Source organism: Trachemys scripta, chromosome 1 (genome assembly GCF_013100865.1).
Source record: "Trachemys scripta elegans isolate TJP31775 chromosome 1, CAS_Tse_1.0, whole genome shotgun sequence".
NCBI lineage: Eukaryota > Metazoa > Chordata > Testudines > Emydidae > Trachemys > Trachemys scripta.
The window spans coordinates 197,929,670-197,954,143 of record NC_048298.1 but is presented as its reverse complement, the minus strand read 5'-3'; the positions used below and the strand labels follow the sequence as shown (position 1 = coordinate 197,954,143).

The window sequence follows — 24,474 nt, the reverse complement described above, 5'->3', positions numbered from 1 at the left end:
ACCCTGTGCTAGTCTTTAGTTGTTTGGTGTTTAGTTAGGATCATAGAGTGTGAGCAGTTCTTATTCTAAAGAGGCTCTGCCACTAGCATTATAAAGCTTTACAAATATGAACATGATTAGTCAGGATTTGGTCATCTAGCTTCCTGTTTAGTTGATAACCTATAGCAGTTCTCTTTGCAAAGACAATGAAAGGTCTGGAAGATGAAACCTATCAAGAAAGGTTAAGAGAACTGGGCATGTTCCATTGGGAGAAAAGATGGGTGAGGGACACACGTGGCTGCCTACAGTTGCTCCACGAGATGTTTTCAGACAGGTTATTGTCCTTCCATAATAAAGACTGAATAAACAGTAGTGGAGGAAAGATGCAGCAGGTTTTAAAAATGGAAGTGGTGCTTTAATTATAAGAAGAATTTGGCAGTGGAACAAGATTACCAAAAGGATGGTGCTTTCCCCCTCACTTTCGATATTTGGGGATAGACGAGACACCCCACTTATAATCTCTTGTCACACTGAGAATTTGCCATTTATTCCCCATCTTTGACAGGCTTTGCCAGTTTTTTAGTCTAGAATAGGACACACCTCCCACCCTTCCAAAAGCATTTTGAAAGTGTAAACCCACCAGTTCTGCTTTTATTTGCTATTTTGTTAACTCTTTTAAAGAAGTCTTATGAGTTAGAGAGGCTTGATTCATCCTCTTAAACCTGTACTGCTTTGTCTCTATTTGTGGTCCCCCTATGTGCTTAATAACTCTCTCATTTTTCTCAGCTGTTTTTCCTGTTACCAAGGGAAGGCTTTTCAATTTAGATTTCCCAGGATCATGTTTAGCACCTTTTTGAAAAGATAGGTGCACTGTTGGCCTTCTTCCCATCCTCCAGTATAGTAGTGCTTGCTGATGGTAACTTACCTATTTTGGGCGGTAGTTCAGTTACTCCATTCTTCAGTATAAGCAAAGAGCCCCAGCCGGCTCCCACTGAAGTAAGTGGGAATTAAGCTACTGACTTCTGTGTGAGCAGTATCAGCCCCAGGCTTATTTGGAAAATAAGTCTTAGTGAGTAGCCTTGGTCTGACCTCACTCTGAAAGGTAAGATCTGAAACTATTCCTATGCTTGTTTTAACACTGGCTTCTTTTTTTAATCTACTCTTTCTTTGTAGCTGAGATGCTGTGGCATTCAGAACTATACCAACTGGAGCACTAGCCCTTACTTCTTTGAACACGGTATTCCCCCAAGCTGCTGCATGAACGCCAGTGACTGCAATCCCCAGGATCTGCGCAATATGACCGTTGCTGCCACTAAAATAAACCAGAAGGTACAAGCCACTGTGTGCCAAAGGCAACTGAGATGCAACTATCCGATGAATTAGTTCGCACATTACTACATATGGTGTCATTGAAGTGCGGTTCCTGCCTAGTGATATGAAGAGTGTGGAAACTGGGGATGGAGAAGTGGATAAGATTGCCCACTGTTTGCCACCAAACACTTAAATTGACATTTGTGAAATAAGCAGACACAGAAACCCGACCAGTGAGATGTGAACTCACTTATTCCCATCACATTTGGTCAGGTACAGCATCTTGCACAGAGGCAAAGCTGGCAAGACTGTTTAAATACACAGAGGTGAGGCAGCTGACCTCGGTACTTATGTCAATCAGCAGTTCTCATTCTCACTGACTCCCTCCCCGCCAACTTGTCTTCTGTCAGAAATTTCAGGCGTTGGATGCTAACAACCCAAACAGAGAAAATAGGGATGATTGACGTGAAGCGTTGTGGGGTAGTGAGATATGTTTGCTGTGCCCCGTCTAATCTCATTGGATTCATACTGCTGCAGGCAGAACAGAGCTAACATTGACCCCTCCCCACCTTCAAAAAGACAATTGGGAGAGTAGTATCGAGAGAGAGAGAGAGTGAGTCAGATAGGAAAACAAACAAATTAATAACAGAATACAAATGCAGAAAATGTGAAGAAAAGAGGGGAAAAGGGGAAACAATGCAACATATAGAAAAGACACTCCTAATACTGTGTTGTGCAAGGAGACATTCATTGCTGGCACAGAACTTCTTTCCTGTTGACTTTTTGCATAAGATTTTCAAGAGAGGTAACAAATTGTTCATAAAGGGAATAATCCTGATGCCAAATTAAACCTTGATATAACACCCTGGCTTCGGCGGTTCCAGCAGCGATTACTTCGCCCCAGCGCATTTAGTGATTTATTTCTCTTGTCATTTCTCGTCTATTTCCAGTGTCACTGTTAACACAAGACATTATGGGTATATAACAGAAAAATGCAGAAACGGTTGGTTGTGTTCTATTTTAATCCTTTTCAGCTTGTACTGTAACTCAGCTGTGTGTCCGTCAGGGACTTGGAGATGGGGACTGAGGTCACATTTACGACTCTGCCTTTGGAAAGCAGTCAGATAGAGTGTTTTTCCAGTCCAGACCAAGAAGACAATAATACTGGATTAGCTTCCACTAACCTATCCTTCAGTCACAGTAGCCTACTGTGAGCCAATCAGTGCTAATGGATTTGGAACAGGGATGATGTCGGTCTATTGTGAAACTTGAAATAATTGTCATCAATGTAATGTTGCTCTGTTGGGTGAGTTTAAAGGATTTGCAAAGACATTAATTTACACTCGTTAATTAGTGCCAGATTCTGCCTTTTGTAGAGAGGGAGGAGGGGAAGGTGCAGTGGGGCTGAGCTGAACCAGGAGGAATTCTGACTGAGGCCAGGACTACACTACATGCTTACTTGGGTATAACTACGTCGCTCCGGGGTATGAAAACTCCACACCCCTGAGTGATGTAGTTATACCAATCTACCCCCACCCCGTGTAGACAGTGCTATGTCAGTGGGAGAGCTTCTCCTGCCGACATAGCTGCCGCCTCTTGCAGAGGTGGGGTAACTAAGCTGACTGGAGAATGCTACAGTGGTGCAGCTGTGCCAGTGCAGCGTTTGTAGTGTAAACCTGTCCTGAGTTGGCCAGAATTCCTCCTGGGGAGCACTCTTGGGAGCCAGGAGCTCTGCCACCGCCCAGCTCTTCCTCCATCTCCCAGGCTTCAGAGTGCACTCTCCTTGTTGTGTGGCTACTAGAAAATGGACAGAACTGTGGCCTTGGCCTCACTGGTCCACTTACAGGTACCCATGGAGTTCTATTGAGGAGTAGACCTGATGCGTCTGAGCCATACTGTCGCTGTGGGAGAAGGTGCAGGAAAGGTTATAGCTTTTACATGTATACTCCTACAAATACTTGGCTGGCTGGATAGATAGAGGCTCTTGGCACCCTCCCCCTCATCACAATCTGACCTTGAGTTAATTTGTCTTTTTGCTGTGGACAAAACTGAAATATTATTTCAAATGATAACTGGAAGGGAAATGCACAGTAGTTTAAAATCAATGCCTTCCAGATGATCCATGGCTGATCCCTCCCACATTTAAACTGGGGTGCAGTTATCTTGTTCTAATGTTTGATTTGTACTGCAGACTGACCAGCATTCACTCTCACTTCACAGAGGGCCAATCTTTGTTTTATCTTTAATTTGATTATTTTCTATCAGCCGTTATCCATAGAGTCTCTGTTTCTGAAGTAGCTGACTTGATTATTTTGTCCAGGGATTGTCCACGGATAGTTTGAAGGTCTTGCCCACATCTGAGAACTCTGTTTCAGTTGCCATTTAAATCAAAGACTTAAAGAACTCTCCGCTGGGGAGCTGTCCCAGATCTTTGAGTTGCTCAAAGAAACTTGAACAAGGTGGGCTATTTCTGAGAGGTGGGAGGGGAACAGAAACAAAAAGCAAAGCAAAAGGAGTTGTGGCTGGTCTGGTACTGTAGCTTACAGGGAAGGAACAGCCTTGATGGTCTCTGAACAGACTCTCATCCTGTTCTCAGCCAAGAAGGAGGTTTGTGATTAAGGATAAGATTTTTGTCATGGAAGTCAGAAATCCTATGACTTTCAGAGACTTCTGTGACATTTTCCATTGCAGCTTCAGCCCTGGGACAGTGGGGCTGGAGAAGTCAGCTGGCGGGGGGCCTGAAGCTCCAAGCCATGGTGGGGCTTGGGTTCTCATCCCTTCTATCAGACCCCCCCCCCCATTATTTTTAGTAAAGTTACAGATAGGTCGCAGGCTTCCATGAATTTTTGGTTGTTGCCCATAACCTTATTTATGATACTTGCCTGTGTGTATTTTTTGCAGGATTGGGGACATACAGGTCCCTTTGTTGCAGAGGTCTGTCTTTCTCTCTCTAGCTCTCATTTATGGATTAAATACATTTGAAATGCAGTCTTTTCCTAGTCTCCAAAAACCAGTAATAGGAACAGGCTTCAAAAAAAAAAAAAAAAAGTAAAATAAGGTGCTAAAAGTTCACAAAGAATACTAATGAGTTACCAATGGAGACTTATTCTAGTGGTCTGATCACACGACTGGAAGTCAGAAACTCCTGGACTGTGTTTCCCAACTCTGCTACTGATTAGCTAAGTGACTTTGGGAAGTCGTTTAGGGCTAGAGTCACAAAAGGACCTAGGCATGTAACTGTTGCTTTAGGTCCCTAGATTCCAGAATCAGACTTGGTTGGAATTCACAAAGCCCCGATCCAGCTGTTTCAAAACTGTGTGCAGGTGCCTAAACTCTCTCAGTGCCTGAATTTTTCCAGTTATTTTACTCCATCCAAACACTTACTTTACTCCAACACTCCACGTCTGGACACTTAAGTCGCAGAGTGTTTCATGAAAGGAAGATACGTCTTCCTCTGCCTAATTCACCTGTGGGGCCCAAACCCTTAAGTATGCTCAGAGCTCATTTGCCGGATTAGGCCCTGTATACTGACGTGCACATAACATCCAGGGGAAGGGAGAGGAGAACCTCCCTCACAACTGTTAGCCCAGAGGTTAGAGTATCTACCTGAGGTGGGGGAGACCCCCAGTTCAAGTGCTACCTCCACCTCAGAGGGGAAGACGGCATTTGAACAGGGATCTGCCATTTGTCAGGTGAGTGCCCTCGCCATTGGGATATAGGCTCCTTAGATGTTGGTCTCCCTCAATCTCCCCAGTGTCCTGTTCCATTATGAATAAATCATTAAAAAATTAATCGGAGCAGGGGGACAGGACCCTAGGTTTCCCACCGCCCAGGTGAGTGCTCTGCCAGGCTACAGAATCATTCTCATGCTTGTGCTTTCTTGTGCTCTCTCTCGCTCTCTCTCTGTGACCCAAATGACGACTTCATGATTTATTCACAGTGGAACAGCTGAGGGAGCCCCACTTAAGAATATTCTGTAGCCCAGTAGCCAGGACACTCACCTGAGAGGCGGCAGATCCCTGCTCTTCCTGACGTGAAAGGGGGATTTGAACCAGGCGTCTCCCACATCTCAGGTGACTACCCTAACCACTAGGTTAAAAGTTATGAGGGAGTCTCCACCCTCCCGGCTTCTTTTTAAAAAACAAAACAAAAACAAAAAAGCCATGGGCACCAGATGCCAAGAAAGGATTTCCAGCTGAGAATCCGAAACAGAGGGAGGCACCTCCCTGCAGTCTGGATTTAAGCACTAAACTCCCTAAGAAGGGTGGGGTTTGGGACACATCTCTCCCATTGGCTAATTTAGGCTGCTCCCCATCTAGCATGCTGGCTTTTGTGATACCATTCTGAGGCATGCATCTCTCCCCATTCATTTTATAGGGAACCTGCATGCCTAACTCGGGCTTTGGAATCCCAGTGATTTTTTTCTAGGCACCTAAAAGTTAGGTGTGGTGATGCCAAGTGAATCTAGCCCTAAATCTCCTCATCTATTAAATGAGGCTAATATCTAACGCTGAGCTGTCATTAGGATTCGCTAACCAAAGTGCATTACAAACAAATCCTAAGCATTATTTTTCTCTAAAATGTTGATAAAGGAACAGGAATAGGGATGCAAATGAAGTGATAGTTGCTAAATAGGGTTCCCCTTCCCCTCCAATAGCTGCATGGTTACAATATACAGAATTTTTCAAGTTTGTTTGGTAATGTCTGCACCACTCTTGAGGGTGCACCAGTTCTGAGGTGCACAACAAGAACTGAGCACTTAAATCATAATCATACAATAAATTGCCAGAAACAGTAAATTATGGCGTCCTGGAAAAACATTCTACACATGAGGTGAGCGAGTAAAGTTATCTTACTAGCATGATCTTTTTAACAAGTAAGACTTTAAGTCTCTCTCAAATTACTATAACTGTGAGCTGTTACATCTTGTGCAAGCGACTGAAAACAATAGATTTGAGAACCTTTGGGAAAGACTGGAAAAATATGAAGGCACATCTGGCAGAATGAAAGAATTGGTTGAACACTCTAGCCTCATTTCATAATATGCAGGACATACAACCATAGTTGCTTGATATGTTAAACGAGTAAGCTTGAAATAATGTATAGTTAGTATAATGTTGCAAGATGTAATTAGGGGTTAATATGTATGTTGAAACATCTCATAACTGATTTATCGCTGCCCTGGAGTTGAGTTACTTGTAACTTTATCTACCATTTCATTACTCTGAGGATTAAAAAAAAAATTATTTTATATTACAAAAGAGGTTCAGGAAATCATGTAATCTAGGTCATGAATGGCCTACATTTAACAAAGGGCATTTTCTTCTTCTGACCACTAGTGTGCAGTATAAGGCCCTGATATCCTCTAAAAGAGCTTAAGAGTTTGCAGGATTGGAGCCTGTGTAAGCACTTGCATGTGTATGATGAATAGACTCATAATGCTGCACGGGTGCTGACTTTTTTCTTTCCACCGGTGGGTGCTCCACCCCTGCTCTGCCCCGAACCCACGCCTGCTCAGCCTCTTCCCACGAGGTCCCGCCCTTGCTCTGCCTCGTTCTGCTCCCTCCCCTGAGGCCCACCCACCCATCGCTCGCTCCTCTCCGCTCTTGAGGCCCCTCCCGAGCACCTCCTGCAGGCTGCTCTGATCCTCGGTCAGCCCCAGGCGCCCGCTGCCCAACAGCTGATCAGCAGCCAGACCCCAGGCCAGAGCCACTGTGGCCGGTGGGTGCTGCGCACCCCCTATTTTTTTTCCCATGGATGCTTGAGCCACAGAGCACCCACAGAGTCAGCGCCTGTGTCACACTGGCAGTGCTGGAGTCAAGACTGAGAAAGGCGAGACAAGTAAAATTCCACTCTTTTCTCAGCTTCCTATGGAACTGACACAGATATAACATATGCACTTGGCCTCAGTCTGAGAATAAGTTCTTGCTGAGTTTGGGGAGAAAAGCTGGGTTGTTTTGTGGGGGAGGGTTTGGTGGGGTTTGTATCCGGGGGGAAAAAATCAGACTGTTTGTGCTTGTGGTTTTCAGTCAATGACTTAGATTCCTTTAAACACCTGAAACTGGAAAAGCTAATTCCAAACACATTTTTGAAAAAATAATTTAAGAAAATATATGTATTGAGAGAGAGACAGATCTCAAAACCATGTCCAAGAACAGCCTGTGCACACACATTCTCTGCCTCCTACCCCCAGTTCGAAAGGCCATGTATTGAGGTAGGGGGAGAGTGGCTCTGATGGGATCGGGGTCTCATCTGTAGACCAGGAATGTGTATTTGAAGGGGGCGGGGGCTTGTTTGTTCTTTTCTGCTCAAAAAAACCTCAAGGAAACAGTCGAACCCCCCCCACCCAAAAAAAACCCTTCAGTACTGTCATATATTAAAAGTAATAAACCATTCCAGACCATGCCTGGTGCCTTTAGAGGGGCACAGCCAGGCAGGACACCTCCCTACGCATCTGAGCCATGCTTATGTTAAACAGCAGCATGTTCCGAAATAAGCTAGTGTTACGCTAGCGGGCGCCCCCTCCTGGCCAGGCACTAGAACTGCCATGAGCAGAATCAAGGCCTCCTTTGCTCTGGATCCCATGGGTGTTTCAAGCTTCTGTAGCCTCATCAGGCTGCAGCACCTGTTTCTCCCTTGGCCTCTCTGGCACATTTACTAGCACTAACTCTGTCTGTCATCCCTTTCCCAGAAATGGGGCTCCTCGGCCCCCAGCACCAGCGCTGACCCCCAGGATGCCCCAGTTACTTAAACACACCCTTCTCCCAGAACTCCCCTCGAAGGTGTGAAGCTTCTGGTTACAGTGTAACTCTCGGGGGCATGCAGCGGTTGTGGAGTAGTTAGCACAGAGACACACTGTGCACAGAGTCTAACACATTTATGCTCTTTTACTTAATTGTATAAAAGCAGAGGAGAGTACAGCTCATACAAAACAAGAAGCATCTTAAACCGCAATGTCCCTTACTATCTTGGGGGCAGGCAGGGAGCCTCCTGCTTCAGGAGGTGGTATGTGCTGCGTTGCTTCTCCCTTCTGAACTGGAGAAAATGCCCCCTCCCCACCCAGCAGACCAGCCTGTGCCCTTTTGAAACCTTTGGCCCAGGTGACACCCATGCCAGCTTCCCCATGTGGACACACATCCCTACTGGGTGATTTCATTGTCCAGGTGACTTCCCCCTACTAAACCAGTTCTGCGGCGTAGGGACCATCTGTTGTCTAGAAGAGTGAATAGATTTCCGGCAGTTTACAGTCTTAGAGTCAACTATCCTCTGTTGTTCTTTTGCCACCAGCCTTTGACAGCTTAACCCAATGTGGAGGCAAATAGACCATAGCGAAGGCAAAAGTCTGGGCATTCAGAATGGAGTTTGCAGCCTGACACAGACACACAGGATACGTCTACAGTGCAATAAAAACCTCCAGCGCCAAATGTCAAAACCTGGGTCAATTGACTCGGGTTTCAGGGGTTGGGCTGCGGGGCTGAAAATAGGAGTGCAGACGTTCAGGGTCGGGCTTGCGCCTAGGCTCTGAGACCCACCCTCCTTGCAGCGTTTCGGAGCCCAGGCTCCAGCTGGAGTCCAAATGTCTACACTGCCATGTTTAGCCCTGCAGCCCAAGCCCTGTGAGCCCACGTCAGCTGACGCGGGCCAACTGTGGCCATGCCATGGGTCTTTTATTGCAGTATAGACGTACCCATAAGGGTTCGTAATATCTCACACAATTCATCAATTGTACAGACATATTCCCAAATTGTCACAGCTAGCACGATTCATTTTTACTGCCTGTATCTTGTCAGGTTCGGCTTTGTTTTCAGATCGACTCTGTTGAGGCCTTACTTTTTTTTTTAAATATCAAAATGATTTTCCTTAATAATACAACAGTGTCTTATTTATTACAGCATCACATTAGGCTTCTTTCCCATTCTAGCAAATTTGTTTCTAAAATGTACTGTTTCTGTCTTCACGATTATTGGGTACACTCATCACTTAACAGGAATTGCTATTAAATAAAATAAGTTAAAATGTTGTTGGAAATCATGATAAAAATACCCAATTTCTGACTGAAGCCAAATGAAATGGGGGAAGGGGTACACACGCTCCAAGACTGATTATGTTTGTCTTTGTTTTACAGGGCTGTTATGATTTGGTGACCAGTTTTATGGAGACAAATATGGGAATCATAGCTGGAGTGGCTTTTGGAATTGCATTCTCACAGGTATACAATTATACTACATGAACTAGGTGGGTTTTTTTCTCTTTTCCTCTTCCCCTGGCTTCAGGGAAGGATTATAATAAGGGACAGAGCTCAGAATGCTCATTAGTCCTTTGGTCATCTGTTCATTGATTTTCTTTTTTCAACTTAAATGCAGTTTCTCCTTGGGAATATGCAGTTATGATTCAACTAATGACTAGCTCAAGGAAAATCGCTTGTCCCTCTGTTGGGTCAAACAGAGGTTAACCCAATAAAGCATTCTTTTAAATGGAGCATCAACAACTCAAAAGCCAAATAGCTGATCCATATGTTGGATAGGCTTTTCACTCTTCAGGCTTTCTTTTTTAAAGATCGTGTTATAAAATTCAAAGATCTTTAAAATAAGAACATAAATTTAGCCTGGCGCATTCAAAAACTGTTTGTTTTGGTTTGGTTTTTATGTGGTGACCCGCACTATTTGCTTATTTCAGCTTCACTGTAAAAAGAAAAAAGTTCAGGGTGGGAGAGGACTAATTGTTAAAACTCTGTGCATTCTACTAACTTTTCTAAAAGAAAAACCCCTTTGATTTTTGTGAGGAGAGGCCCCTTAAATCAAAGTAGGAGTTCAGTTTCCCTAGCTACAAACAACAGCACAGCTGTAAGGAGAAAGATGCCAAAACCACAGTCTAAAAGCCACACTGTTTCATGATATGTTTTGGCATGCGGAGTATTCAGGGAAGACTAGGAAGCTGGCTATGGCTCCCTGACTTTCAAATTCCCTTGGCCCTGACATCAGTTAAAGAAGCCTAGTGACCGTTATGACTTATTGTTGTGACTTGGGTGAAACTTTGGGTTGAGTTAAAACCCCAGTGAGATTGATAGGTGTGAATTTACCCTTCAATTAACATAACTGTAAGCATAAACTCCCACATAAAAGAAAAGGTATATGTGAACCTGCCCAGGAGTTTTTGACTGAGTCATATTCCCCAACTTCCCCTTTCCCATGGGTGTTCGACCCCGCCCCCGTCCCCACTCCACCCCTTCTATAAGGCTCCACCCCTGCCCTGCCTCCTCCCACCCCTTCACCGCTCCCATTCCAAGGCCTTCCCCAGAGTCCCCGTCCTAACTCCGCCCCCTCCCTGCCAATATTCCAACTCCTTCCCCAAATCCCCACCCCGGCCCAGCCTCTTTCCCGCCTCCTCCCTTGAGCGCGCCATGTTCCCACTCCTCTCCTCCCTCCCGGAGTGTGCTAATGCTGCCAAACAGCTGTTTGGCGGCAGCTGGACGGGAAACGCTGGGAGGTAGGCGGAGGAGCGGGGATGCGGCGTGCTCGGGGAGGAGGAGGAGATGGGGCAGGGGCTGAGGGGAGCTTGGCTGCTCCCCGTGAGTGCTCCAGCCCTGGAGCACCCACGGAGTCGGTACCTATGGACTGAGTATTGTTTTGGGTAGGGTATTTGCGTGTAGAGATCACACAGAAAGAGAGGACAAAAGAACAAAGAGGGAGAGAGAGGCAAGAAAGCCAAGCAGTATCCTCTAAGTATAGTGTGATCCTGGAAAAAGCTAGAGAGCTTTTGAGTCTTATGTTGACTGGAGGGTTGGGGGCTGTAAGCTAAGAAACTGCTCATTTTGTTCTCAGTTCCTTTTGCACTCAGAGAAGCAGGGTTTTGTACATTCCTTGTAAATAAACAAAATTGCATCAAAGAAAATACCAGATTCCGTCAGTTTCTACTTTTAGCTGGAACATCCCCAGAGCCCCAAACTCTGACTAGCTATTTGGGTCGAAAAGGACCAAAGATTAGTTAAAAGAAGCCTAGGGACTGTTCTAAATTATGAAAGCTGCTTATGGTCCTTACACCAGTGAAAACCAGGAATACTACCTGCATCTTCCACAAAATCAGAAATAGGAGAAAGAAAACCACATTTAGAAGCCCAATGCCAAACCATTTCCAAAACAGGACAGTGAGGTGCATGCACATTCGTGGGATTAAACTACTTCCATCTGAGCGAATATTTGCCTTCTCTCCTCTAGACCCAGAACAGGTTGACTGTAAACACTACGCTTGAAAGTTGTCATTACAGCTGGCATTTGCTTTGGTCATTTAATGTTAAAAATCCAGCTCCAGGCATTTTAGAAGTGTAAACCTGATGGCACGAGGCACCATATTTTAAAATATTTGTGCAGTGCTTTGAAAATGGGAAGTGCCAGCTGAGTTTATTCTGCTTCACCTTAAAACGCATGAATTCAGTCAATGTGCTGCACGTAAAGACAGTGCTCTCATTTGCTAAAACACCAGCAACACTCTCCTCTTTTTACTGCAGCACAGCCCTTTTCTCTTTTCTTGCTTGACTTGCACATCCTGTCATTCTGTGGCAAATTGTAACAGGGAGTGTGACTGTCCATTATAGAGGTTAAACAGTGTGAACAGCCTTTGTTAAAACTGGGGGAACGAAGTTAGGAATGACTTATGCATGGCTACACATTTTGGTTCAAGAAAAATAATTCTGGCAATGTTTCTATGATTTTATTTTAGTCAAATTCCTATTAACAAGTTTCACTGTTTTGCTGAACCGAGCCTATCTCTAAATTCTTCAGTATAACTGCTTCCAAGTACTGAGGAAAACTGTTAGCAGATCCATTATCCACTGAAACCCAGCCTCAGGTAGCCTGAAGTGTGTTGGTTGGATTAAGGCTTCTGACTGACTACTTTGCCTTGGATGTTACCGTCTGTTCTTTGTCACTAGAAGACCATGATGTCTTTGCTAAGAACCACACTAACATTTTCTTGTCTGAGTCTTGGTTGTGAGGAAACGTCATGCTTTGTTTCTGCACTCTGAGTTGATGGTCAGTTGTACCTGAACCATCTCAAAGCATTGACTCATCCTTCATACAGACACACAGCAAAAGAACTTTGGTAGCCAGAAGCTGTGATAACACTAGCTTTTTACTCCTGTATTCCACTTCTTGACAACTGGTAGTAGTTGACTTGCTCTTGTTCCTAACCTTGATGGCACCATTATAAAGTGCTCTCTGTACTCTGTCTGAATCTGTTTTTAGGTAGTCAGAATTGTGTTCAATGCAGATATCTTTAAAAAATCCATCCAAAATTGTTTGAGGACTCGGGAGGTAACATGTTGGATTATTCAGCCCTACACAATTGAGGCAAATTGCAGGATATTTTGTAGGTAAGGCTCTGGACCAAGTATAAATCACCAAATCTGCTTTAGCCTAGTCACATCTTTAATGAATCTGTAGTACGTGCTGTATTTTTACGTGTAGCATTTTAACTTGGCTAGAAGTTGTTTGCAGCTGGGAGGACAATATAGAAAGAAGCCAAACTGGGATTGTTTGTCAGAGTTTTGATAGGGTTACCATACGTCCAGCTTTTCCCGGACATGTCCGGCTTTTCGGCAATCAAACCCCCGTCCGGAGGAAATTGCCAAAAAGCCGAACATGTCCGGAAAAATACCGGCCGGGCACTTCCTCTCCCGCGGTGCTCTGCTCATCCCCTGACTCAGACTTCGGTTCTGTTTAAGAGCCAAGCTGCCCGAGCCAGCGCTACCGGCTTCGGGCAGCCCCTATGCCTCCGGACCCCAAGCCCCCTTCCCAGGCTCCAGCTGCTCTGCTCCGGCGGCTGGGGTCCGGAGTCAAGGGGGCTGCCCGAAGCCGGTAGCGCTGGCTTGGGCAGCTTGGCTCTTAAACAGAGCCGAAGTCTGAGTCCGGGGAGGAGCACAGCAGCTGGAGCCCGGGAGAGAAAGTGCCTGGCCAGGGGCGCAGGGTCCGGAGGCATAGGGGCTGCCCGGCAAACCGTGAAGCCGGTAGCGCTTGGGCAGCCCTTTTCGCGTGGCTGGGAGGGAGGAGGGGGAGTTAGGGCGGGACTTTGGGGAATGGGCGGGGAATGGGCGGAGTTAGGGCGGGGAAGGGACGGAGTTGGGGCGGGGCTGGGGGTGGGAAAGGGGCGGGGCCAGGGCCCCATGGAGTGTCCTCTTTTTTTATTTTTTAAATATGGTAACCCTAGTTTTGACCTGTCTGGATATTTATTATAGGCAATCCATAATTTATGGGTTAAATTCTGTCTTTGATGGAATTGGACAGTGCAGCAAAGAAGAACAGAGATGCAGACCAATGCATCCTCTGCAGCGAGAATCATGCTGGCACAGGCTGGATTTATCATGGCAGGCTGCAGGCAACACAACGTGAAATGCACTTTGCTGCTGCTCCGAGCAAATGCAAAGTGCACCCTGATGTGCTGCTTGCAAGTATTTGTTGCTGATGGCAGTGTACACTCCAGCCAACTGGGGAGCTAGACATTCTTCACTTCCAGCACACTGTCGCCCCTACACCATTAAGGAGGTGGGGGCATGAGACTCAGGCAAGCCTACTTCCCAGCCCACACTTGTGCATTGTAGAAAGATTCTTCCTGGCCTGTTCGTGTGTGCGAAATGACTCCCTACCTCGCTTAGTCCCTACCCCTTGTGGAGCAGACAGCTGAATGTAGCCTAATATGTAAAGAATACAATAAAGTTGGTTACCATTTACTTATTAATCTGTCTTGCTTGATCCACATAAGAATGGAATCCTCTGACTGATTTCAGATTAAGCAAGGCTAATAGTAACGTAGCAGGCAGAGATACCGCTTTAGGTGAGGTTTCACTGTTTCTATTTAGAATAGTTTTAATCAAGTAAAAGGCAAGTTGCACTGTTTTGCTCTTCTGCAGTAGAGCATGTTGTGCTGGCCTTTCCCTTGCATAGTTTGTTAGGTGTTAACCAATACAAGGAATGTACCAGTTCTCAGAAATGGAAAAAGTTGATGTAATGGCATGACGTGTCTTATTGCTTTGGCATGATTTCTCAACCACAATTAGTGTCTGAAAAGCTGCTTTGGGACCGATGACATCTGCACAATTGCAAAGCACAGACTTCGCTTGTTGAGGTTGAAATAATAATTTTTAGAAAAGCAAATTGTTTTTGGAATCGAAGTCTGACATTGATTTTCAGCTGGAATAACTTGTGTTTAGCAGGTGCTCTTCATGAAAATGATCCCCATACACTGGACAACATAAAATAAAACTGTCCAAGTCGCCTTTAAGAGGAATGATTTTTGTCTGTGGAACACTACAGTGCAGATGTTGGTTTAAAGGACATGGGATTGCCTCTTCAGGTTGGAATTACCATTGAGTTACTCATTAAGTAGGAGGGGATTGTAGTGCAGCTTTAGAGCCATATTGTTCCAGCTTTACTGCAGGATGCAGAGACAGCGTACAGTCCACATAGTGAAAATCAATCCTTCAGAGTGCACAATACCGATTCATTTAGGGATCTGTGGTTGGATTCCCTCTAGTCCAGTACAGCATCCACTTTGTGCATATATTTTAGCACTTGCAATTTAATTTCTAGCATAAAGTTGAGTAGTTGCACCTGATTGGGGGCACAATTCAGGTGGAGGCATAACTCTTCAGATCTGTGCCCACAGCTCATGTTTGGGACAGAAGTTGCACCCACAGACAAGAAGGCTGGGCCTCAGCCTGGCTGAAAATACATTAAGGAGAATGAGAGAGGTTTGAAATGTCAATTTGCCCAGTGCCAATGTGGCAGACTCAAAGCAGAGCTTCTGTTGGATTTGAAAATACTGAAAAATATTCCTAAATGCTATAAAAAGTACATTCATAAAAATATCCCTTTTAAAGGGGAATCTGTAAAAGCTATTACCCTGATTCTGATTTGAGTGTACAGCTTCCTCTGTCTGAGAAGAACAGAATGGCTGAGTAGAAACAGCTGTGAATGGACACTGGTCAGGAAGAGGAACAGGTTTTTTTGGCAGAAACACTCCAGGATATGAAAACTTCATAGACATTCTTAGATGAAGCCAGTGAAATCAAAAGAACTAATGCCACAATGATTGGTAAACTCAGTCCTTCCAGACGAGCATGGAGAGCTGTGTGCCCAGAACACTGAGGATTGAGAACACAGCGATAGAAATCAAGGAGCTAAAAGGTGAAGTGTCATTCCACATGGAGAAAACTGGAGTATCAGCTCCAGCAGCTGAGTCCCTGGCTAGTCAAACACATGACTGAGTTTGTACTTATGGCCTTAAATAGGGACACATTGTGAGGATGAAACAGCACAAAGGACCTAGAGTCCCAACCTCCAAGTAGAGGTGAAATCATTGTTCCATTTCTGCACTCTCCCATCGATTGAACATGTCTTCACTAGATCTGATAAATCGATGCCACTGCATCAATTGATTTAGCTCCATAGTGAAGACAAGCCCTAAGGTGAATAAATGCGACTGTTTCTTGTGAAGAAAGGGTTTGTGTGGAGATGCAATGAGAAGGGGAAGGGTTTTTTTTGTGGTGGTTGTTGGGGTTTTTTGTTTGTTTGCTGTTTGTTAGTTTATTATTTGTTGTACTGTGAGTAAATAGTTGTAAGTGGACTGTAAAGATGTGTAGGTTTATAAAGATTTTTTGGCTAGCTGGTTTATGACAACCAAATTGCTCCCAAATGGCACAACCGTGATTGACCAAGTAAGTGACAATTAAATCTTTCTAGCATCCCATACCAGCACATATGTTGTTTATACTGTTTACTCAAAATCCTCAATTCTTTTTTTCTAGCCTCTCTCTGTTTTTTCCTGCCCTCCCCTCATTAACTACACTTGTTATCAGTGGAGCCATTTGTTTGGGCAAATTTTAGTATATCCAGAAATGCTGTACAAAGTCCATTTATATAATGGCTTTCCCCTTTTATGCCATGCTCTGTGAAATACATGAGTTTATGTGATGGTAACATGACCCCTTAAAGGTATGAAACAGCATTTAGGCAGTGCCAAAGAGAAATAAATAGCCTGAAGGTCAGAAGGTGCACACACTTGTAATCTGAATTTCAGTGGAAAGCCAACCTGTTGCTTTCTGCAGGATGGATTTGAGTAAATTTGTTTCTGTAAATGTTCATCTCGTGAAATAAACACATTACCATATCCTGGGAAGTACTGTCAAGCTGAACATTGTCATTACTGGAAGTGAATATGGCATCTCTGAAACACAACAAACTTCATCGATGATTGGGAGTTGTCTACTACGTGTAATGACATTTTATTTGTCAGAGTTCTGGCTTTAAAATGACATCTCCTCCTCCTGCCCTCCCCTTCATCCCAGAAATCTAGTGCAGGAAGAAGATGGTGGTGGGGGATGATTACAATAGTGATCTGTGGCCCAGATTCAGTATCAGACAGGTTTTTAAAGAGAGATTATATACTGCCTACTCTCCCCTTACAGCTAGAACTCTCATGATTATGGCTTGGGGGTTCCTGGCCAATCAGCAGCATTCTGGAGCAGGTACCAGTATACCACCATCGCCTACAGGAAAAATGGTCTGTTGGTGACTTTGTGTCATCTGTGTATTTCCACTGCCATTCAATAAAATGAAGAAGATCTGAAGAATAGCTCTGTGAAGCTCATAAGCTTGTCTTTTCCATCAACAGAAATTGGTTCAATAAAAGATATTACACCTCACTAATCTTCCCTCATACAATAAAGGGGCTCTCCTGTTTTTGATGATATGCACAAGTCTGATATAAAATCTACTATTGTCAGCTCTTTGAGGGCAAAACTGTCTACTACCCTGCATGTACAGTGCCACACACAATGGGGCCTGTTCATTGATCCCGAGTCATACCACAATACATATAATAATAGCAAATATCAAACCTACTCAGCAACTTGACATGGGGTTTGACACGCTGGCAGACCAAGTGCCAGCACTCATGCCAAGTCTCCATGTCTCAACTGAACACTGACAAATACATAGTTGCAATCAGTCTGGCTCACCTGAATGTCTAGTATTGTTAAAATAGGCATTACGATTATATAAGAATGTGTTTAGTGTTTAGACTTTACTGAATGCTTGTGAGTTGTTGCATGTATTAAACTCACTTATAGCACCTGTATCCCATATTGTAAGGTAATATTTAAGCATTTGTATTGTACGCCTTTGTGACTGTGCAAATCACCAGACAGCAGAGAGAGATTAACTAGTGTACAGTGTTGGTCTGCATCAGAATGTGTTACATCCTGGCCAACAAGGAAGGCCCATTGGCACTAGGCGGACTATTGTGGAACATTAAAGAGAACAAAAGAATTTGTTGTTCTGCTCTTCCCCACCATGAAGGAGTCATGCAAGTGAATTCCTCCCATCACTTAAGTTCGCAGCTCAGAGCACCTGAGAGAGAAGGGGGGAAAAACCCTTACAAGAAGGAACTGTATCTCTCTGCTGCTTGGACTCTGGGGGGCAAGGTTTTCTAAGCATAAGAAAGGGATTCCCAGCTGCTTTGCTTGGAGTATCCCTAAAGGACATATAGCGCTTCCTTATTATAGAAGTTTCTATTACAGGGACAGGCAAACTTTTTGGCCTGAAGGCCACATCGAGGTTCCAAAATTGTATGGAGGGCCGGTTGGGGAGGCTGTGCCTCCCCAAACAGCCAGGCATGGCCCGGCTAATGCCCCCTATCCGACCCCCCCCACCTCGCCTCCCCGCTTCTCACCCCCTGACGGCCCCCCTGGTACTCCTGCCCCATCCACCCCCTCTACTCCCTGTCTCCTGACTGCCTCTGAACTCCCCGCCCCTGACTGCCCCCCGCCGCCCCATCCAACCCCTACTCTCATTCCTGACTGCCCCATCCAACCACTCCTTCTCCCTGACAGCTTCCAGAACCCCTGCCCCTGACTGACCCTCACCACCCAATCCAACCCCACCTCTCCTTCCTGACTGACGCCCATGTTCCCCGCCCCGACCCCTATCCACACCCCCGCCTCCTGATCACCACCCCGAACTCCCCTGCCCTCTATCCAACCCCCTCTGCTCCCTGCCCCCTTACCGCGCTGCCTGGAGCACTGGTGGCTGGCGGCGCTACAGCCACGCCGCCCAGAGCACCAGGACAGGTAGCTGTGCCACCACGCAGCTCAGAGCACTGTGTCAGGCAGCAGCTCTGCAGCTGCAATGCCCGGCCGCCCAGAGCATTGCGCCAGCAGTGGAGCGAGCGAGCTGAGGCTGCAGGGGAGAGGGAACAGCAGGGGAGGGGCTGGGGGCCAGCCTCCCGGGCCAGGAGCTCAGGGGCTGGGCAGGAAGGTTCCGTGGGCCGGATGTGGCCCACGGGCCACAGTTTGCCCACCTCTGTTCTATTACCTTTTGAAACCTAAGATCGTAACTCATTTGTGTAAGTATGTTTACCTGCTTTAACTTTGTAAATAAGTCTTGTTTCCTTTTTAAGAAATCTGTATATAGTTTATTATAGGATTGGCTACAAGCATTGTGTTTGTTGTGAGATCTGAGGTGCAAGTGACTAGTCCTTTGGGACTGGGAGTAACCTGAATATTGCTGTGATTCTTGATCTAAAGGACCATCTATCTCAAAAGTAGGCTCACCTGGGTGGCGAGATAGATCAGTGTATCCAAGGGGACTATCTGTGACTCCATATTAAGGCTGTTCTGGTGCCTGAGGACTTTACACTTAATAATTAATTGGTGAAAACTAAGTATAGGGCAATCCTGCTTCTTAACAGTCTGCCCTGAGGTTGGTACTCTCACTCTTAAGCCACTGCAGGACAGCCTTTGTGATAGATGGTGCCTTACGCCAAGAATCACAGCAGTATTCAGGTTACTCCCAGTCCCAAAGGATCAGTCACTTTCCCCAGATCAGTTGCACCCCAGATCTCACACCAAAGACAATGCTTGTACCCAATCCTATAACAAACGATCTAAAGATTTATTAACTAGGAAAAGGAAATAAGTTATTTACAAGGTTAAAGCAGATAAATACACACACACACACACACACACACACACATCAATGAGTTACTGTCTTCAGTTTCAAAAGTAAGATAGGCTTCTCTAATAAGCTGTCCCTTAGCGCTAACCGAAGCTAAACCTAGGGATCTCCTTCTTAGGCCTAGAAAACATTGCCCTTGAGTCCAAGCAGCATAGCGATGCAGTTTCTTCTTGTTAAGGGTTTTTATCCCATTCGAATTCTCTGACCTGCCAGTTCAGCTGATGGGAGGAACTCCTCTTTATTGGGGGCAGAGAGCAAACAACAAAGTCTTTTGTCTGCTGATGATCCACAATAGTGCGTCTAGTGGTGATGGGCTGATTTGTTGGGCAGAAGGTAACACCTCCTGTTGGAGACTAGTACTTCACGCTGGTTAATGCTTATATCATCTGCATCATCTCACTGGTTAATGCTCCTCCCCGTCTGGTGATTTACAGTTACAGAGCACACGCGTAAATATTACCTGATAACATGGGATGCAGATGATATAAGTGAGATTAATGCATCCAGACCCTTACAAGCATTTCATAAAGTCTAAACACATTCTTATAATTCTAATTACTATTTTAGCAATACTAACACACAGGTGAGGTAGGCTGATTCCAGCTATGCATTTGTCAGTGATCATTTGAGACGTAGGCCCCTTGGCATAAGCTGGCACCTGGTCTGCCAGCGTCACACTGACAATTGCAGGATCTCACAGTGGTAGTCTAAGACCTTGTAAAAGCATTTGATGAATATGTGCAATTTAACGATTTCTCAAATAGCGACTCTTGCTTACTCTGGACACAGCTAACGTCCTGCTGAGGGGGAAAATAACATCCATTTCATAGTACCAAGAAAATATAGCAAAATTGGATGTGCACGCAAAATTAGCCCTTAAAAGATCAGTGAGGAGCTGATTAGGGTCTGGGGAGGAATTAGTTTAGTGAAAATAAATAGGTCCAAACACACAATCAGAGTTACTTAGTGTTATTACAGTGAAAAAGATAATAAAGCACAGAAGGAACTAATGTGTCAACTGAGGAAAAAGAAATAAACCCAGAAATACACAGGTGTTAAAAAGTAATGGGAGGGACAGCCACGACCCAGAGCCCACGGGGAACATTTTGTTCTGTTCTTTATGTCACAGTTTGTATAACCCTGAGGGAAACACATGTACAACTTCCAAAAAGGGAGACTAAGTTAAAACAAAAATCACAGCAGGAAGTAGCAACGGCAGCCTCAGCAGCTGTTGGAGTGGTAAAGCGGGAGCACATGATGGGCTCCCAATAGGATTTTACAAACCCCCATAGCGACTGGAGTATTGGGCTATAATGCACAGCCAGATAACACCAACCTCGCAATTTGCCCGAAGGAAGGAGAGCTCCTGAGTGAGTGCTCGAGCTACAGCCTAAACTCACTCCTTTAACACGGACCTAAAAATATTTGTTAATAGTTATAGTGTCAGTAAGGTGAGTTGTTGATATAGGGAGGGATTTCCAAAACTGAGATGGGGATTTGGATGACCAAATCCAATTAATTTCAAAACCCCACCCGAAAAGATCAAGTACTGGAGGTTGTATCAGGACCATGTTGGGTGTGTTATCCATGACCTTCACTCAGTGTAGTTTATACCTGAGCTAAGATTGATACTGTCACCTGATGCTAAAAATGCATTATACTAGTTGGAGTTCGTGGGAGTTAAGGCCATTTTATAAAATGAATCCCGACAATGTGAGTCACCCGTTGAGCAGCATTGCTGATTGCTGGATCTTGCCCAAACGTCTTTCTGCTTAATAAGAGGGCACATGTTTGTGATACACCCTGTCCTAATCAGCATTTCCTTAGCGCCCTGATAGGATATGATTCAGACATCTCCAGCATTTAAATAGGAAAAGGTGGTGATGGTGGGAATCTCATCTAGCTTCTGTTTTTCGCCAACCCAAATGTGCTCATGCCAAGTATGAAATGTTGTGGCAACTAGAACAGTATGACTGGACTGAAAGCTGATATTGCTACGTTTTACATTCCAGATTAGCAGACATCACTATGAAGTAAGTGATGCGTTCCTGAGTTGTTCTTTTTACAGTGACGTCCCAAGATTTTCAACATTTAGGGAGGGGTAGTGCTCTTAAGCATATGTGTATACATTCATTCTTGGGGGTTATAAATGCTCACTATGGGAAGTAACACAGGTTTGGGGTAGTGTAGGGACCAAACAGTCAGCTTGGTGGGAAAGATGAATGTTGTTACAGTGATCACTATACAGGGAGCCTTAATTATGTAGTAAACTAATTAACAATCCTGAGTGTAAACTTTTAAACAGAATAATGAGCTAGTTTGGAAGGGTAACCAGCCAGGGGATAGCTGGGTGCACTCCATGTGGTTCCAGGAAGAAGGGAAGGCTTTTATTGCTAATAAGTTTTGTCCACATTCTGAAATCCATTACATTGATATCCTTCACATGCAGTAGATAGAAATGTTCAAAGGGAACTGCATGGTGCCCCTAACTTAAAGGATGCCCCAACGGGCACAAATTAATGAGATGGATCAGTTTTGACACACTACTCTTTGGCAAAAGTGTGTTTATAATTATTTGAAACAAAGTAAAAAGGTTGATGTTTCGGCAGCGGTGTCTCTTCGCCTCTGTAAGTCGTTATGAACTGTAACAATCTTTATATGCTCAGAGTTGATAGACCACCACAGCTGTGAAAAGTGTGGTTATTAATGTGATTGGTATATGCAGGAAAATATTAATAAATTATGATGGTCAAATGAATAAATTACCAGGAGATTATAAAAACCCATATCCTATTCCAGGGATCCATTTCCAATAATCTCCTACTAATTTGTTCCTCTCACTGTTGCTCATATTGTGCAAATTTTAAGGAACAAGTGAAGGCTGTAAGTTGAGTGAAGGCTGTAAGTTGAGTGAAGTCTGAATGGCTGAAGAACTACATGGCAGTGAGAACCACCTAGATCAGGGGACGGCAACCTTTCAGAAGTGGTGTGCCGAGTCTTCATTTATTCACTCTAATTTAAGGTTTCGCTTGCCAGTCATACATTTTAATGTTTTTAGAAGGTCACTTTCTATAAGTCTATAATATATAACTAAACTATTGTTGTATGTAAAGTAAATAAGCTTTTTCAAATGTTTAAGAAGCTTCATTTAAAATTAAGTTAAAATGCAGAGCCCCCGGACCGGTGGCCAGGACCTGGGCAGTGTGAGTGCCACTGAAAATCAGCTTGCGTGCCGCCTTCGGCACGCATGCCATAGATTGCCTACCCCTGACGTAGATCTTCAGCTCTTCATTTCCAAATGTCTTAACTTTATTTTTGAAATTGTATAACTTTTGTAAAGAAAGGGAAAAGTTGGTTTGGGGCATTAAATGGACCACACTTCAACGCATGTTTAACTTGACTCTCATTTAATAAAGATGTGTGTTTAAGAATGTATGTTAATTAAAATGTGTCAGCTGTATGTACTCACTGTGGGATCTAGAAGTTAAGTTACTTGCTGTCCTGGTTACTCAGAATCATCAGTAATAAAGATACTGCCATCCAAATTCTGCCTTTCATTAACCCTATGCCAATCTGCCATATCTTTCAGTGGTGTTACTCATTAGTAGTAACAAGCCCAGGGATCTGTTCTAGGTCCAATGTTATTTAACATCTTTATTAATGGCCTGGATGTAGTTATAGGGAGCTTACTGATCAAGTCCACAGATGACACAAAGCTGGGGGGTTGCAAACACTTTAGGGGATAGAACTGGATTTTGATAAATTGGAGAACTGGGCTATAGACAACAAAATGAAAATCAAACAAAGACAAATGTAAGGTGCTGCGCCTAGGGAAGAAAAACCAAATGCACAAATACAGAATAGGGGATAACTGGCTTGTCAGCAGCACTGCTGAGAAGGATCTGGGAGTTGTGGTGGTTGACAACCTCGACATACGTCAGCAATGTGATGCGGTTGCAAAAAAAGGCAAATGCAATTTTAGGTTGCTTTAACAGAGTCATAGCATGCAAGTCACAGGAGGTGATAGTACTGCTCTTCTCGGTGCTAGTTAGGGCTCAGCTGGAGTGCTGGGTCCAGGACTCCAGTCACCAATGCATAGAAAGGATGTAGAGAAACTGGAAAGGATCCAGAGGCAAGTGACAAAGGTGATCAAAGGGATGGAACGTAAGCCATATGCGCAAAGGCTGAAGGAATTGGGTATGTTTTATTTCGAAAAGAGGAGATTAAGGGGAGGGGAACATGACAGAGGGCTTCAGATACTTGAAAGGCTGCCATAAAATAGATGGAGAAAAGGTGTTCTCTCTTGGGCAGGACAAGAAGCAACAGGTTCAAACTACAGCATAGCAGATTTAGATTAAATCTCAGGAATAGCTTCCTAACTGTCAGAACAGTAGGCCAATGGAACAGACGGCTTCTGGAGCTTGTGGAATTTCCTTCACTGGTGGTTTTCAAAAGGATGCTGATAGCCATCTGTCTTGGATAGTTTAGAGACAACAAATCCTGCATCTTGGCAGGAGGCTAGACAAGACCCTTGCAGTCTTTTCTAACCTATGGTTCTATGATTCTATAACCAAGTGAGATCCCGACATTAGAATTAGTCAATAACTTGATACATGTGCCAGAATAGGATTCAGCTCGCTCTCCCTCCGCTTTGCTGGCCAGGGAGTGCAAACAGGAGTAAAAAGTAGTGAAAAAATACTTAGTTGCCAAAGGAAGCAGATGGGACTCTGATTACAAACAGGAGGAAGATCTGATGAAGATGGAGGTGCCATTTTTTACACCACTTTTCAGATTAGAGCTGCACTTAAAATGTGGTAGTAATTCTAGGGGGTTCATAATAGCTCAGGAATGTAAACATTTGCTTTCCTATAATGTAACAGCACATTTCAGATTTTTAAAAAAGTTACCAAAGATTCCATTTGGCAAAGTCACTATGTATCACAATGACTCTTAACTCCTTGTCTGTTTTTTTCCCCCCCTCGAATAGTTGATTGGAATGCTGTTGGCATGCTGTCTGTCCCGATTTATCACGGCCAATCAGTATGAGATGGTGTAACAAGGTGAGCCATTATCTCTTTGTACAGTGTGCTGGCCACAAGGTATTCAGTAGCCATGCTCTGCTGTACATTTGTTCATGATAGTAGATTTTGGATATCTTATGTTTTTATCAAGAATGGGG

At 44.4% G+C, this 24,474-nt stretch overlaps 1 protein-coding gene across 1 annotated transcript in view; it reads left to right on the top strand.

Annotated features, from left to right (window-relative positions):
• Positions 1-24,474, top strand: part of TSPAN7 (tetraspanin 7) — a 172,073-nt gene that overhangs the window by 146,360 nt on the left and 1,239 nt on the right. The window contains exons 5-7 of the mRNA XM_034754476.1: positions 1,153-1,308; positions 9,416-9,499; positions 24,283-24,355. Coding sequence (XP_034610367.1) covers positions 1,153-1,308; positions 9,416-9,499; positions 24,283-24,351 — 309 coding nt within the window. The 3' untranslated portion in view covers positions 24,352-24,355. The remainder of the gene's footprint in view (positions 1-1,152; positions 1,309-9,415; positions 9,500-24,282; positions 24,356-24,474) is intronic.